The following is a 16,046-nucleotide window of genomic DNA, read 5'->3' on the forward strand; positions in this document are numbered from 1 at the left end:
TGGGGACATGAGATGGGTAATATCATTCCGTTTGAGCGGCAGCGGAGGTAACGTTAGTAACATGTTGAATCAACGTCTGTTCAAAGGAGGGTTGTGACTGTTGGCGCGTGTGAACTGGTAAAGCTTTGTTGATTCTCGCGCTTGCCGCCGTAGCACGAGCTTCCGCAGATCGCGTGTGAGCTTCGAGCAAGAACGGTTAAAGTAGCTTTAACATTTAGAATATGCTCAGAACTATAACTCTTAAGCTAAATGCTAATAATTGTATGCATAATACTTTGTGGAAGATTTTATTTTGATCCCAGTGATGTTTAAGTTAAAGAATGAGTGAGTTTTCTATGACTCTTTTTTTTCTGCCGGGGGGCAACAGTCAACCCTGAACAGCCGGCCATTGTTGGCTGTTCTTTGGCAGAAATACTTCCTTAAAAAACTAGTCACAACAAGGTTAGTGGGCAGGCATGGGACAATATGAAGATTTCATGTCATGATTATTCTGGCCAAAACATAATCTTACTTTTTGTTAAGGAACAAATATTTTTATTCCATCACAGATAGGACACATTTTTTAAGCGGATGTCCTTTTCGGTAAAAAACACTCAAACAATCTTAAATAAGGTAATCATACATCATAAGATACCCCTGTATAAATAAGACAAATTAATGAGTCTGTTATTTCTGATGCGATAATTCGTGTATTTCTTTTAAAATCAGGCTCTATTTTTCACTGCTCCACCATGATGCCAAGCTAGACAGTTTTTTCAGATCACTCATGAGGATATTCACCATCAACTTATTGTGAGTGTTTTATTCGGGATCCATGGTAAAATCCTATACTGTACGGTGGGTGATAGCAACTGTGCTGTTGAGTCACAATTTGAGAATGGTACTAAAGTTAGAATGAATAGAAATGTATTTTGTCTTTCCCTTAGCACTCAATTGTGCATGTGTTGCTTTTCCTCAGGACACTGACCATGAAGAAAGAGTACTCAGAGGTGTGTCTGTTGCCATCATTGAAGATGATGATGCTGCCATATCAACAAATGTGTGAGATGTAGCGGTTGTGTTGGAAGGGACCATCGTGCTTCATGACCTACCAGACCTCTCTACTGCCTTTGCGTACCTCTTTGGTCTACTGTATGCCATGAGCATTGATTATCCAAAGGAGATGAGGTAAACCTTCGAAGCGATTCAGACTATCTTTTTCGAGCTTGGCTCTTGATGCTCGCAGTGCATACGGTCTCTGAAAACAAAGCTTTTGCTCCAAATGTGATGGGGATCCAGACCTAAAGCTGTGTTTTTCTCCTGTTTGAGTGCATAGTTGTTTGTTCTCATGTTTAACCATTTAAGTCACCTTCGCCTCAGATTCACCGAATTTGGAAAAATATCAGTTGCCAGTTCACAATAGGGACATATCCAGTGTTTTAGCTATTCATGTTCATTGTCGGTACTCGGGTATAAGTTATATAATATCATATATTATATATACAGTGGGTACGGAAAGTATTCAGACCCCTTTAAATGTTTCACTCTTTCTTTCATTGCAGCCATTTCCTAAAATCGAAAAAGTTCATTTAATTTCTCATTAATGTACACTCAGCACCCCATCTTAACAGAAAAAAACAGAAATGTAGAAATTTTTGCAAATTTATTCAAAAAGAAAAACTGAAATATCACATGGTCATAAGTATTCAGACCCTTTGCTGTGACACTCATATTTAACTCACATGCTGTCCATTTCTTCTGATCCTCCTTGAGATGGTTCTACTCCTTCATTGGAGTCCAGCTGTGTTTAAATAAACTGATTGGACTTGATTAGGAAAGGCACACACCTGTCTATATAACACCTTACAGCTCACAGTGCATGTCAGAGCAAATGAGAATCATGAGGTCGAAGGAACTGCCCAAGGAGCTCAGAGGCAGAATTGTGGCAAGGCACAGATCTGGCCACGGTTACAAAAGAATTTCTGCAGCACTCAAGGTTCCTAAGAGCACAGTGGCCTCCATAATCCTTAAATGGAAGAAGTTTGGGACGACCAGAACTCTTCTTAGACCTGGTCGCCCAGCCAAACTGAGCAATCGTGGGAGAAGAGCCTTGGTGAGAGAGGTAAAGAAGAACCCAAAGATCACTGTGGCTGAGCTCCAGAGATGCAGTAGGGAAATGGGAGAAAGTTCCACAAAGTCAACTATCACTGCAGCCCTCCACCAGTCGGGGCTTTATGGCAGAGTGGCCCAACGGAAGCCTCTCCTCAGTGCAAGACATATGAAAGCCCGCATAGAGTTTGCCAACAAACACATGAAGGACTCCCAGACTATGAGAAATAAGATTCTCTGGTCTGATGAGACGAAGATTGAACTTTTTGGCGTTAATTCTAAGCGGTATGTGTGGAGAAAACCAGGCACTGCTCATCACCTGCCCAATACAATCCCAACAGTGAAACATGGTGGTGGCAGCATCATGCTATGGGGGTGTTTTTCAGCTGCAGGGACAGGACGACTGGTTGCAATTGAAGGAAAGATGAATGCGGCCAAGTACAGAGATATCCTGGAGAAAATCTCTTCCAGAGTGCTCAGGACCTCAGACTGGGCCGAAGGTTCACCTTCCAACAAGACCCTAAGCACACAGCTAAAATAACAAAGGAGTGGCTTCGGAACAACTCTGTGACCATTCTTGACTGGCCCAGCCAGAGCCCTGAGCATCTCTGGAGAGACCTGAAAATGGCTGTCCACCAACGTTCACCATCCAACCTGACGGAACTGGAAAGGATCTGCAAGGAAGAATGGCAGAGGATCCCCAAATCCAGGTGTGAAAAACTTGTTGCATCATTCCCAAGAAGACTCATGGCTGTACTAGCTCAAAAGGGTGCTTCTACTCAATACTGAGCAAAGGGTCTGAATACTTATGACCATGTGATATTTCAGTTTTTCTTTTTGAATAAATTTGCAAAAATTTCTACATTTCTGTTTTTTTCTGTCAAGATGGGGTGCTGAGTGTACATTAATGAGAAATAAAATCTCATGGATGCCTCCACTCCAGGCATCCCCAGCCTGGAGTGGAGGATCTGCACGGTGGTGACGGGCGTGGGCTGCGGCCTCCTCCTGCTGGTGGCCCTCACTGCTCTCATGGGCTGCTGCATCTCTGACCTCATCTCACGTACAATCAGCCGCGTCGCCGGCGGCATTCAGTTTGTTGGAGGTGAGTTTATGTTTCTGTGTTTGTGTTCCCTCCCCTAGTGGGTGATTCTCATCTGACTGCTGGTGTGCAGAGCCACGGCTCTGGTTGGAATTATGAGGCAATACGGGGGCTATCAAGTTTGGATCTTACATATCACAAATGTCTTAATGGTTTGCTTTAAATTGTATATATGTTTTTAAGAGCAATTTTTGAGTCATGAAAAAGAGCAGAGTATTGATACGAGTAGCTCCTAGTAGTAATAAAATCCTGAAGATAACTAACCCTACCTGAAGGCCACTGTAGTATTACAGTTTTTTCATTTGGAGAAGAAGACAGAAGTGCAGTATGACATCACATGTGATGTCACATGTGACTGGTGTGGGGAACAGGACACAGTTCAACGGGCCTGTTTCACAAAGCAGGTTTAGTGAGAACTGAGTGAGTTAACCCTGAGATGAGAGAAACTCTGAGTTTTCAGTTTCAGAAAGAGAGGTAACTTAAATTCTGGGTCTGTTACCATGGTAACGGACTCTGTGAACCTGACCTGTTGCAGTCGAGTTTCTCTCTTTCTCCTTTCTCTTACAGAGACAGACACTGTATTGAAGGTTTCCTGTCTGTCAGAATGTAAATCCTGGTTAGATATTAGTGTGTTACTCAGGGAATTCTAACGTTACTGCTTTTAGGAGTTGTCAGTCATTTCTTTACTTGGTGTTTTCGTGCGTCCTTCCCAGCGTTTCCAAACCCTGGGGGGGACACAATCGGACTCTCGGAGTCGGGGCTCCGGGGAACAGGATGCTGGCCCAGCAGCGGGAACTGGAGGTCGCTGCCTGCCCTCCGGTGTCGATCCACGGGACACCATGCTGTCGAGCCGCAGCGACCTCCAGTTCGGAGCCCCGACTTCAAGAGTCCGAGTCCGGTCCGCCTGAGCACCTGTCCTGTCAATCAACAAAATCAAATAAAAAATCAAATCAATGTTCTATGTTTCTTGCTCTCTAATTAATTATATATCATATTAATACAATTGTATGACATGATGGTGACTAAAGAAGAAGTACTGGAATCTGTTTAAGTTTAAGTGATTTTAACAAAACTGCAGCTAGAAGAATAAAATTATCAAAGTTACGTCATAAAAGAAGTTCCAAATGGTATTTGAGTTTAAAAACAAAGATATTATTCTACAGTAAAAACATGTGACCTTCATCACTGACGGGTTTATGGATATTTTTAATATTAGCATTATTTACCGGTATTATAATTGAATTAACAGAGAGTTGTAAACTACTTCAACATGTTTTTTCTTTGTGATTGTGAATCACTGGTTCATGTGTTGAATACATGAAGCTGGACAGAATCTATGCATCGACACTTTTAAGATGCAAAGTGTCTCTGAATAACTGCAGGTAGTCACTGATCATAGTACTAGTATCAATACTAGTACTATCAATACTCTTATCAGTTCTTTTTAATTATTTTGTGAAAAAAAAGATAATTTAAAAAAGAATCAACATTGCTTTATTATTCATATGTTAACAAATAATGCAACAGCAGAAATGTTTAAATAACTCACTATTGTTGACTACTGTTTCAATGGCAACAACAAATGTAACTCTTATAACATTCCTACAGGGAGTATATTATTAATATATATTAAGATATATTTGGAGTTGAGAGCTACTATTATTGAACTATTAAGCTATTTAAACTTAAGGTGTGTTGGGTGGAGTGGTAGTGGGACGAGCAGCTTCAAAATAACTTATATAATAACACTAACTTATAACAACACAGCTGCTCCCCTTATTAATAACTATGTATGAAACAAATCAATATACACTGACAGACTTATTAGTTGTTACCTAAATCCCTTAGACTTTACTGTTGAGAAGGGGTGCAGTCTTTAACAGTGAACTGTTCTATGAACAGCTCTGTGACACTTGTTCACCCTCTACAAACACAGGAACACTCTGAAGGGCTGCTCTCCGGTTGTAATTGTCCGGCTTCCGTGAGATAAGGGAGGAACACAACGTAAACAAGAACTACTTTGGTGTGTATCTCAAAGCCAAATATCACAGACTCTACAAAAAGTTCCCTAATCCTTAAAATCATTCTCAGCTAAACAATGGTCTAAGACAGTACATGTGTGTGCAGTACATGTGTGTGCAGTACATGTGTGTGCAGTACATGTGTGTACAGTATATGTGTGTACAGTATATATGTTCACAGTATATATGTGTGCAGTACATGTGTGTACAGTATATATGTTCACAGTATATATGTGTGCAGTACATGTGTGTACAGTACATGTGTGTGCAGTACATGTGTGTGCAGTATGTGTGTGTGCAGTACGTGTGTGTACAGTACATGTGTACAGCAGTCCATGTGTGTGCAGTACATGTGTGTACAGTACATGTGTGTGCAGTACATGTGTGTACAGTACATGTGTGTGCAGTACATGTGTGTACAGTACATGACAGACGCGTGGTGCAGCAGGTGATCGAAGACGTGCTTTTCACACATCAGCTCGTACCAAATAACTTTCTCTCTGTTCATATTTCTCACTAAGATTTACTCTGTGCTTATAGTCAGTACTGTTGAATTAGTCTTTTTCTTCCTCCCGCCCTGCCAGTCTGTCGCTGAGCAGCCACGGTACTGCAGAGAGTGATGCTCTGAGTCATCTCTTCGACAGTGGGAGACGGGTCGCAGATTGTTAGCAGTGCTGAAAGGATGAATTGGCGTGATTGTGGGCTTTTATGCAGCACAAAGGGGCCGCAACACACAAAAAGAAAATGACGCATACATGTGAGAGTTGAATGTGGCTCCCACATGTGGCTGTCACATGTGCTGCCATGACCGTGCATCCTTTCTTGTCAATGTGCCGTGTTTGAGATGAGTCATCGAACGGTCTGCTGCAGCTTACAAAAGCCAAACGGAGAACAGTGTCAGAGTGGACTGAGCTTTGGCTTCATGATGACAAACTCAACATGGAGCCTCTCCGGTGTTTATGTCTGCACTCTCTCCTCGCCTGTATCCTGGCAACACTTTCCACAACAACACGCACACGCACACACACACACACACACACACACACACACACACTTGGAGAGTTGGTGGGAGAAGTTTAAGTTGAAAGAGGGGCCGAAGAGAAGAGGTGGAAGAAAGACAGCGTAAACAGTGTGATGAATGACCCAACCACTTTGTGTATATTTATATATATATATATATGGAAACGCTCAGTCCCTTTATGCCAGAGTTGACAGTGATGCAAAAAATAAACGTCTAAAGGGAAAGAAGGAAAAAGAAATGTGAAATTTTGAAAAAAATCATGAAAATAAATATTGTAATTTATAATCCAAAATGTCATTTCTCCCAATTTTCATTATTGCATTCTTTTATTTCATTACAATATATGAAAGTCTTTCATTACTTTATCTTTAAAAAATCTTCAATTTTACATTTAAATCTATGTTAGATATTTCTGGCTATTTCCTCAACCATCTTCATTCAACAGAGCACAAAACTGAAATTCAGTGCAGAAGACAGAACCTTCCTTATACTGTATGTACTACTGACATTTTGTAGATCTATGTGTGTTTTCTATTTCTAAAGAAACAACTAGACAGCTTCTGTAATTTGTAAAATGTTATAATGTCAAAAAAGGGCTGAAATGATCTATTCTGCTTTTAAGAATTCAAAAAATGTGTCACTTTTTAAATGACAGTAAATTCTGTGTGGCTAAAAACTTATTTGTCAAATCATTTTTCAACCTGACAAATTGTTACTGCCCCTAGTGGATAACCAAATTCTATTAGGTGTTGAGCTCTCCTCTGTTGCAATATTGTATATCAGAGACAGCGTTTGTGTGGGATGATTTTTATTACACATCCTACATCTTTAACCCACGTAAAAGTTCAAGCATGTAAACAAATTCCGTTAACAAATGTCACTCGGTCTGCTTTTACGAACTAGTCCTGGAAAAAACATCCGTGTTGCAGCGGAAACAAGGCACACCACTGACCAAAATGTTATGTTTATTTCCAGTAAACTGACTGGATGTTGCCTATAAACCAGTTACACCAGTTGCTCTGGACGTCAACATGATGACAATCAACAAGAGCTGTTGGCTCAAAGTAAAGTTTGTTCTTTGTGACAATTTGTGACACAACAGGAAATGTGATTAATAAAGAAAAGTATTATTTGCAAATAAAATATTCTCAATCTGGCATCAGGGTTTGAGAATATTCCCGGATCTTGTATGAGTAGTTAAACCTCCTCTGATACTGCATCATCATCTAGTGGCAGTTAACTGACTTGTCTTGTGAATCTGACAACTTGTGTCAGTGGTGGAGGAAAAACTCAGATCCAATACCAAAAGGTAAAGATACTCCATTATAGAATACCTGCATTGGGAGTTGTAATGGCATAAAAGCATTTAAGTATTACCAGAAGAATGAAAGGTAAAACGTTAGTTAAGTAATATCCACCTCTGTGTGTCTTGTTTACTTAGGCCGGCCGCGTGCGTTTAAGTTAGTGCACGTGAGCTTAAGTTAGTGCACGTGAGCTTGTCCCACTTGCTAGCTGAAGGCCGCCCTCTGCACTTATATGGCAGTTACCGGTGATGATGCTGTCCCGACCACGTGTTTAACATTAGCGCGTGTTAACTAAAGCTGTGGTGTTAAAAAGAACAATTAACCTCTGAAATGTAGTTTAATGGAAGTACAAAGTAGGAGAAAATGGAAATACTCAAGTGAAGTATCTAAATGTTGTGGCTACTGACTCACCAGCCGAGGTCGCAGTAAAAGCAGTCACACCTGCACCCTGAGGCAGGCTAGCCCTCCAGGTGGTAGTAGGTTAGCTGGATGCTAGTGTGTTCACCACCGGCCAGCCCTGTGTCAACCAAAACACAGCAAAGTACCAAGTGGTGTGTATTCAGTGTTTTATTAAACCGTTCCATTTACAAAACTTAACCCACATAAGTTACAATTTATACATACAACTGTAAATAAGCTGTGTAACATATTGTCAGACCTCTATAAATAATTAAAACATTTTTTTACATTCTGCTCATTTATTTGGGTTTCACACTTGAACACAGTCATTAGTGGAGAACATTAGGAGAGTACTTCTGCTTTTTTTGCTGTCATGAGTAATAAAAACCCAACTAAAACTGCTAATGACCTGTCAGACAAAATAACACAAGGCAAGATGAACTTCTCACCCAACAAAGCTTGGAAAGGAACTACAAACCTTCATACACGGTGTCTGCTTAGAGGTTCACTAACAGACAAACTGACTTTGAGTCTTTCCCTGTCATTAACCACAGTGGTTCTGTATTACATAAGTAGAGAGTAATTTACTTAATTGTTACTTCTACTGTCTACCTGTAGTGGTGCACAGTGCTTGACCTGTCAAGACTCTGCAGTCTGTAAATATTGCTCCAATTTTGTGCTCCATCATTAGATTTGAAATTGAAACAATCACTAGCTCACTGGTTCCCAGCCGCTTGTGGCCCAATTTTAGAGGTTTCCAGTTTTTATTTAAATAAATGCATTTTGTGTAAGATCATTTTTCTCTCTCTTCCCAATTATCATCTTGTGACCCCTGAAATTGATCTTATCTTTCAACTTTAATTTATTTTTTTAATTTAGTAATTAAAGTAAATGAGTCCTAAATTGTTAACCCAATATGGATGTAAACACTTTTGAGCTCAAAGTCAGTAATAAACTGGACACTGTTTTAGCAGAAATCCAGTGTGCTGGAGTAAATATCTAAATACTCACAGACTGAAGTGTAAATGCAGAAAATGTGTATGTTTGGACAGTACTAAGAATATATCATATAATAATACACAAAGGAGTAAAAACATACAGATGCAACAGCCCCCAGTTGTAACAGATGCAGCCTAGAAAGTAAGATCGATTGTGTCTGGAAACCCCAGAGAGCAGCGAAAGATAGTGTTGGTGTTATAATGGTACGGCCCAGCTAGAGTCCATATAAGAGAAGCAGGTCAAGTCAGTGCTGCATCAACCACGGCCTCTTCACTCGTGAAGACTCAACCCTCACCCTCTTTGGATCATTTCAACCCTGCTCCGTCTTTCAGCAAACGAGGAAGTCGACTCTTTTGGCACAGAAATCTGTTTGTAACAGCGTCTTTTTTAGCCACGCGGAGAAATGTATACGAAATTTGCATCATAAATAGCATGTTATATATATGACACTTCAATCCAATGAAGACCTTTTACCTTCATGAGGAACCAGATCTCCTCTAGCACTGCATACAAACGTACAAATTCTTTATATATTTAAGTTAAAACAATTCTTCCGACCGCTGGACAGATGTTCTCTTAGTATGGCCTGCTTGTCCACAAAGTGTGCCGATGTGTAGATGTACACATTTACACAAGTGTGTGTGTGTGTATTCCTCGGGGAACGGCTTTTGTACGACTCAGGACTGCCCTTCTGGCCTCTGTGCTCCAATCACATGAGGGTTGAACTGAGAGATGATAATGGTGATGTCATCGCGGTACATGCGAGCCAGCTCCTCGGGCAGCGACAGCATTTTCGAAAGCCTCTCGTGGTCGACCGTGCCAAATTCATTGTTTCCCACCGCGTGACGCATCAGGTGGGTCGCCGAGTTGTGATCCTCGAAAGCCGAAGACACGCGAGCCTTTCTCTCTTCGAGCAGCCCCTGCATCTGTCCCAGGGTGACCCTGTAGCCTCCGACTTTGAGGGGCTGACGCTGGTGCACCCCCGTTAAATACTCCCCGACTATACGAACCACTTCCTGTCTGTGGAGGATCTCCCAGAGGCCGTCAGAGCCAATCACCTGCAGGGACAGACGGAGGAGAGTTGGAATCAGAAAACAGACAATTGATACATAGAAAGTATGTTGTAATAAACTGAAGAGACTCAGTGGCGGTTAATAATCCTGGCAAACTTGACTCTAAATGAGATCCACGCAGCTGTACAGGTTGCCGAAAGTTGACTTACAGAAATTGCATCTTCTAATGCGGTATGTACTTTTGAAATTTGTGGAAAAGGATGAAGGAAAATTGTAATTCAGTCTCATTATCAAAGTATAAATCTCATTTTTTAAATAGTTTCATGCATCACTGTGTTTTGGAAACAAATACAAAGAATACAAAGAATCGTCACCATGAAGCGATCCTGTGGCCGCAGTTTGTGGTACGTGATCTCCGGCTCGGCGGTCAGGTAGGGGGGCGTGTGGTAGTTTGGAGGGATGAACTTGGTGTGCTCATTTTCATGAAGCTGATCAGGTCCAGACTCCAACACGCGCTTCTGCAGTTCAATACTCCACTTGAACTTCACGTCCCCGAATGCACGCAACGGCATGAGGAGGCCGAGCAGACGGTCCTGAGGAAGAAGATGACAGAAAGAGGGTAAGAGGTTTTAATAAACGCTGCAACAGCAACCACATTGTGCAGATTAGTAGGTGTCTTACCTGTCGTATAACTGTCTTCCTCTCTGATGGAGGGTGTTCACCTCGTATCCGAGCCACTTCCTCCTCATTCTGGGCGCTGTGGTCGTTAGAGAGAGTGTGAGCGCTGAACGAACCATCCTCCTCCTGCACCCCCAACACCGCCCGAGCGTCTCCTGAATTGGCTATGAACCTTTAGGAACAGAGACGAAGAAGCAAGCCTGAGACATGTCGGTTTAGTTTAAATGTGTGCATGTTTCTATCCTCCTTACAGGTCTGATCCATCGATGTGAGCCACGCAGGCCGTTGCTCCAGAAAAGGCCACTCTCAGGACCCAGTAATGCAGGAAAGCATTCGGGTCTCCAACCTGCATGGTAGAATGACACCGTGAGTCTACTGACAGGACATGGAATGTGGTTTGAATTACATGGAGAGGGAACGACAGCTGAGCTCTTTAATCTATTAAAAAGGTTAAAATTGGATGCTCTGCACTGCTGCCATGTGGCTACAGTGATATATAATACGTATCTTGGTGTGCGAGACGGCACTCATCAAGTCCTGCACTCGGAAGAAATTTAATGATGTAATAATAATGTTGAGTTTGATGGGTTGACTACTCATCCACAGCAGTGTTGTCTAAAGGAATATTTCACTATGTTTGTTTGATGAGTAAAACACAGAATGAGGCCCTAAATCTGCATATGAAACATGTAAAAACAGCTGCTTTGGGACATCTGAGTTCCTCATAAAAACAGGATGCTTTTAGAAGAACCAGCAGCACTGTTACATGTTAAGACAGCACACAGTTCTTACCTGAGCCTCCAGAGAAATGTCATTGTCCAGCCTCTTGAAGGCGTTCAGCAACGCCTCGCGGGTGTCTGGAACTTCACCTGGGCTGAAAACAGAGAAGAAGAGCAATATGTGTGAAACATGGAGAGGAAGCCAGAGTTCAAGAACAAATCAAGACAAAAGCACTAATCGGCAAAACAACAGACGGGTCAGTGTGGGTGTGGGCATGTTGCTACGAGGTACTAGGAAATTCAGTTTGAAATGTTAGGAAAAGCCAAGAAACTTTGTCGTACATCCTCTTGTGTTCCCCGGTCCTCACCTGGTGAGATCTATCAACTCCTGCCAGTAGGTCCTAAGGCTGTTGAAGTAGAGAGTCTGAGCCTCCCTGCTGAAGTAGTCGTTGGGGTGTTTGTGCCACTGCAGGATGGGACTGAGGGCCCGGCCGGCCTCCACCGCTGCCTCCAGCTCACACAGTGTGTTGTGGGGCAGCAGAGACACGGCTATGTAGTAGAACAACCGCTCACTCAGCGCCTGTCAGGACGAAGGAGAGTTGTAAAAATAATGTCAATGCAACAGGGTATATAGAAATGACTAAGGAAAATACTAAATAAGTTATGTTGAAATGAAGTGTGTGAGTTCCAACATCTCAATTTAGAACGGGTTAACTGGTATGTTCCTATTGCTGAATTTCTGGGAAAACTTTAATAACCAAATAGTAGAAACTTTTGGGGAAAAATTAAGAAAATAGTAAATATATCTGTTCCTCAAACCAGCCAGTTTATTATGTTTACAAACTTAATGTCTTGGTGCTTCAGGCTCTTCTAAGCATGCACCATGTTTGAAAATGTATTGATTACAGACAAATTTAACATATTTAACCGAACAAAACAGTCACCAGACAATGAAAGAAACATCCTTTTTCTATCAAAATTGTGATTTTGAAAGAACTTGATCGGATATGAGTCGAGTGCCTCACCCCTGGATAGGATACTCAAATGATATTTTAATGAACAGTGTATTTAACACTAGATTAGAAGTAGAATGTGAAGACAGAGTGAGCTTTACCTGTGCACAGGCACAGCCAGCGTGGCCATCAAACACACCCAGCAGCATTCCTCGCGTCTGCAAGCATGTGGCCGCACTTCGGCGGTCCTCTATGGGAGCGTTGGCCGGCAGCTGATTGCTCTCGAAACCCATCACCGATGACACATTCTTCCCATCAAACTCTGGCACCTGGAACAACAACATTTAAAAAAGGGTAAGATGAAAAATTTAAATGTAGAGATGGCCAGATGTTTTTTTTTTTTCTGTTCGCACAAACCTTGAAGCTATACTCGTTGGCTTTCAGGATAGAGTTGACCTGCGGGGGGGAGAGGATGTAGCTGCGGAGCGGCGTGGTTGTCTGGTAACTCCGTGAGTGCTGCTGGCTCTGCCATATAGGAGTGGGCCATCTGGAAGCAGGTCGGTGAGTGACGGGTCCTAACTGGGCCTGGTGTTGTGGGCATGGTAACAGACTGGAGGCCCAGACCTGAGCACGAGGCAAAGCTCTGAGCAGCTGAGATGTCACAGGCATGGCTGAAGGTGCACTTACACAAACCTATTGAAGAGGCACACATAGAGAGCTCATAAAGCAACAGCTGCATGTTTTTAGAGAGAACAGAGTCTCTCTATGCACCATTAAGCAAACATTGTGTAAACAGAAGGAGCACATGTGCAAAGGTTTAGAAGTTCAGATGGTTAGACAGTAGCTGGTACATACATTAGTATCACCAAATACTCTAAACAACCAAACACCACCAACCCGCCACACTTATCAATATACGAATAAGAACATTTTAATATTTGTTTACAGTCCAATCTTTAACCTTAACTTCTGTGAACAAACTTGACTTTTCTCTGCTCCCTGGATGCATATTGAGCCTAACATTAGACAAAACTTAGTGTCATTCCCCATGTGGTGAAATACAGCCATTTAACTGGAACTTTAAGAGTAAGGAAAAAAAGCTCCATTGTATTACATTTTTGTAAATATCAGTGGCAGCAATGGAAAAAGTAGTTGAAAAATGTAGGCAGGTAAAACATTTATACTAATGAGGGCAGGCTAAATATAGTAAAATATAGTTCAACTGCACCACAAACTTCATCCATCAAGATGAGCACACAGTTGAATCAACTCTTGTGTACAGTTTCATTACAACCTTTATGGAGGTTGGATTAATAGCTGGACTGTTGTATTAGACCACATTAGTTTTAGTTAGGTGTACCTAGTTAATTCCTAAAAGGAAACAGAAATGCATCCGGCGAAATTCTTCTGATTAATATTTTCTTCTTGCACGTTCACCCCGATCATGAACATCCTGCTCAGTGTGGTAATATCAAACCTAGGTCATATTATTGTAGCTTTGTTGGGTGTGCGCCATAGCCTCACACAGGTACACTATACAGCATTGTGCATAAGTACAGCAGCTGACTTTTGATTTAGAAGTTTCAGCACAGTTCACTTTTTTGTCCTGAGGTATTAGGAGTATTAGGATACAGCACCACCAGAGCATGTACTGGCGTCTGACTTGAGTTGCAACTTTGCGCTCTCTCCTCCAACTATAGATCAGCAGGGCTGAAAATAGCTTTGGCAACAACCTCAGCCCTGACATTTGGATGTTGAGAAATGTTCTGAACGGTCATCATGACCTACTGAACTGGTTCCAGGCTGCGATACGTTATCTCTACTAATCTGTTCTCACTTAAGTCATATATCTGCACGCTAATGAGAGCTCATTTGAGTCAGGAGAGTTTGGGAGAAAGACACAACAGCACAGACAGTGACTGAAATGAGTCCGTGACTCTGTTGTGTTAAAGTTAGCCGGGCAGCCAAACATCCTCCCAAACACCAAACCCGTGCATGCGTCAGAGAGACCTCAGAGGGCCCGCCCCAGGTCCCAGCTCTGCAACAAAGTGGACATCACTAGTCTCCCTTAGTTGGTTAGCAATGCAATGCTACAAAAGCTAACGTAAGAATAACATCAGAGCTGTTGGCTGAGCTTGCTGTTCAAAACACCAGAGTCAGAGCTGAACTAGGCTACCACACTGTGCCACGGTAATGACATTAACAGATGATGTTGGCTCTCCAATGGGTACGACGATGGGTAGCCACATGCTAATGGTAGCTAGTGTTGTTTGGGTTACACCCACCAGCTATCTCGAACTGGATAACGTCTGCTTTAAAATAAGACGTAAAGCCCTCTAGACGTAACTGTCAACATGTGAGCGGAGAGCGACACTCAGACTCACCTTAACAGCTGGAAGTGAAGAAGTTATTGAAGTTCATGACTTCACACCGACCCCGTGCTGTCGACCCCTCCGCTCTGCATCGTTGTGGAGCGCAGCGCTACAAAGTGAACGCCGATTGGCTGAGCTCTGACAGCCGCCGTGACGTCAGGTCAATCCCTCAAGCACCAAAAAAAGGGCCTTTTTAAATGCTCTTGTTTTACTCGTCTGTTCTGTCTGGGCTGCTGTTATTCACTTGCATTTTTTTGTATTTTTCAATTAAAGAAAGGTGACCTGACTGGCCATAAATTAAATCTTCTGTTTCTGACAGACAACAGAACAAATAAACCTTTTAATGTCTGTAAAGGACCTCTGAGAGTGTAGTGTATTTTAACAGATTGTTCCTTTTTTATGTCTTTTATTGTGGACGTTTTGTCACTGCAGTCGGTGCATTTCCTGTTGCGCTTTTATTTTCAAGGTACAAAACTGGAACTAGGTAGTAAGATGCGGTACGAAACAAAAAGTCGTTAAAGGGACGGGAAAAAGTGATAAAAACAAGGAAAAGGTTACGGTTTTGTTAGTTTAGCACCTGGCTGATATGGGGACAAGGTTAGTATCTGTTCAAACCCATTCTTTGGAAAATGTTGTTTTAAGTTGCTACGGTTTTTCTGTTTTTTGTGTCAGCTCAAGCTAACAAACTGCTGTTTCCGCTCGAAGGCACCGCCTTGTGGTCAAATGTAGCATGTTAGAGGAAGGATAGGGAAGATGCTAAACAGTGTTCTATAACGTTTGTCTTTACTTATTTTTCTTCATAGTTCTTACGGTTTGTTCAATAAAGATTTATGGACCATCAGTCCAAGACTCCAGACCATTATTCAGCCGGGGATGCTACAATATCATAGAGGTGAGTTTGAGTTTTTAATATCCCACAAGCAGATATATGAAGAGATAAATGTTTATGTTGGTGTGACAACAATACTGCAAAAGTGTCTCTCTGGAATATGCAAAATTGAAAGCATCCTGCTAATTCTTATTAATATCTTATTTAATTTTTGTCATATAGCAATTTACGTCCTATTATGTCCCATTAAATGACAGCTAAAACTAATCACAATTAATCACAACAAAAACATCTGCTTAAATAGGAATAAGCTATCTGTCTGTAAATTACACATCAAAAATTGAAGCCCACATATTTGTAGAAATAGAAATTATGAAGGCAAGGCAAAGAAGAAATAATCTGTGATTGCTTCCTCAGAGCATTTTCCTTGAAAGGTTTCAATGTGACTCCACTCAAACTCTCCTCTATCAAGGTATATGTGACTTTATATAGCAGTATCAAAAATGGTATGACAAAGCAAGGAATGTGTTTTCTGGCTAATCCATATAATC

General features: G+C 41.7%; 1 protein-coding gene across 1 annotated transcript; it reads right to left on the reverse strand.

The window, feature by feature from the left end:
- Positions 1–8,085: 8,085 nt before the first annotated feature.
- Positions 8,086–14,762, reverse strand: pdp1 (pyruvate dehydrogenase phosphatase catalytic subunit 1). Its single transcript, XM_068736026.1, has 9 exons — positions 14,679–14,762; positions 12,712–12,987; positions 12,456–12,623; positions 11,710–11,921; positions 11,415–11,496; positions 10,874–10,968; positions 10,626–10,794; positions 10,319–10,537; positions 8,086–9,989 (listed from the first exon to the last, which is right to left on the reverse strand). Exons 2-9 carry the CDS (start codon positions 12,961–12,963, stop codon positions 9,609–9,611), a joined length of 1,578 nt encoding a protein of 525 aa, XP_068592127.1. The 5' UTR covers positions 12,964–12,987; positions 14,679–14,762; the 3' UTR covers positions 8,086–9,608.
- Between the last annotated feature and the right edge of the window lie 1,284 nt (positions 14,763–16,046).

The sequence above is a fragment of the Cebidichthys violaceus genome, unplaced genomic scaffold, assembly GCF_023349555.1.
Source record: "Cebidichthys violaceus isolate CVI_PGR_0920_01 unplaced genomic scaffold, fCebVio1.0.p SCAF_7, whole genome shotgun sequence".
Lineage (NCBI taxonomy): Eukaryota > Metazoa > Chordata > Actinopteri > Perciformes > Stichaeidae > Cebidichthys > Cebidichthys violaceus.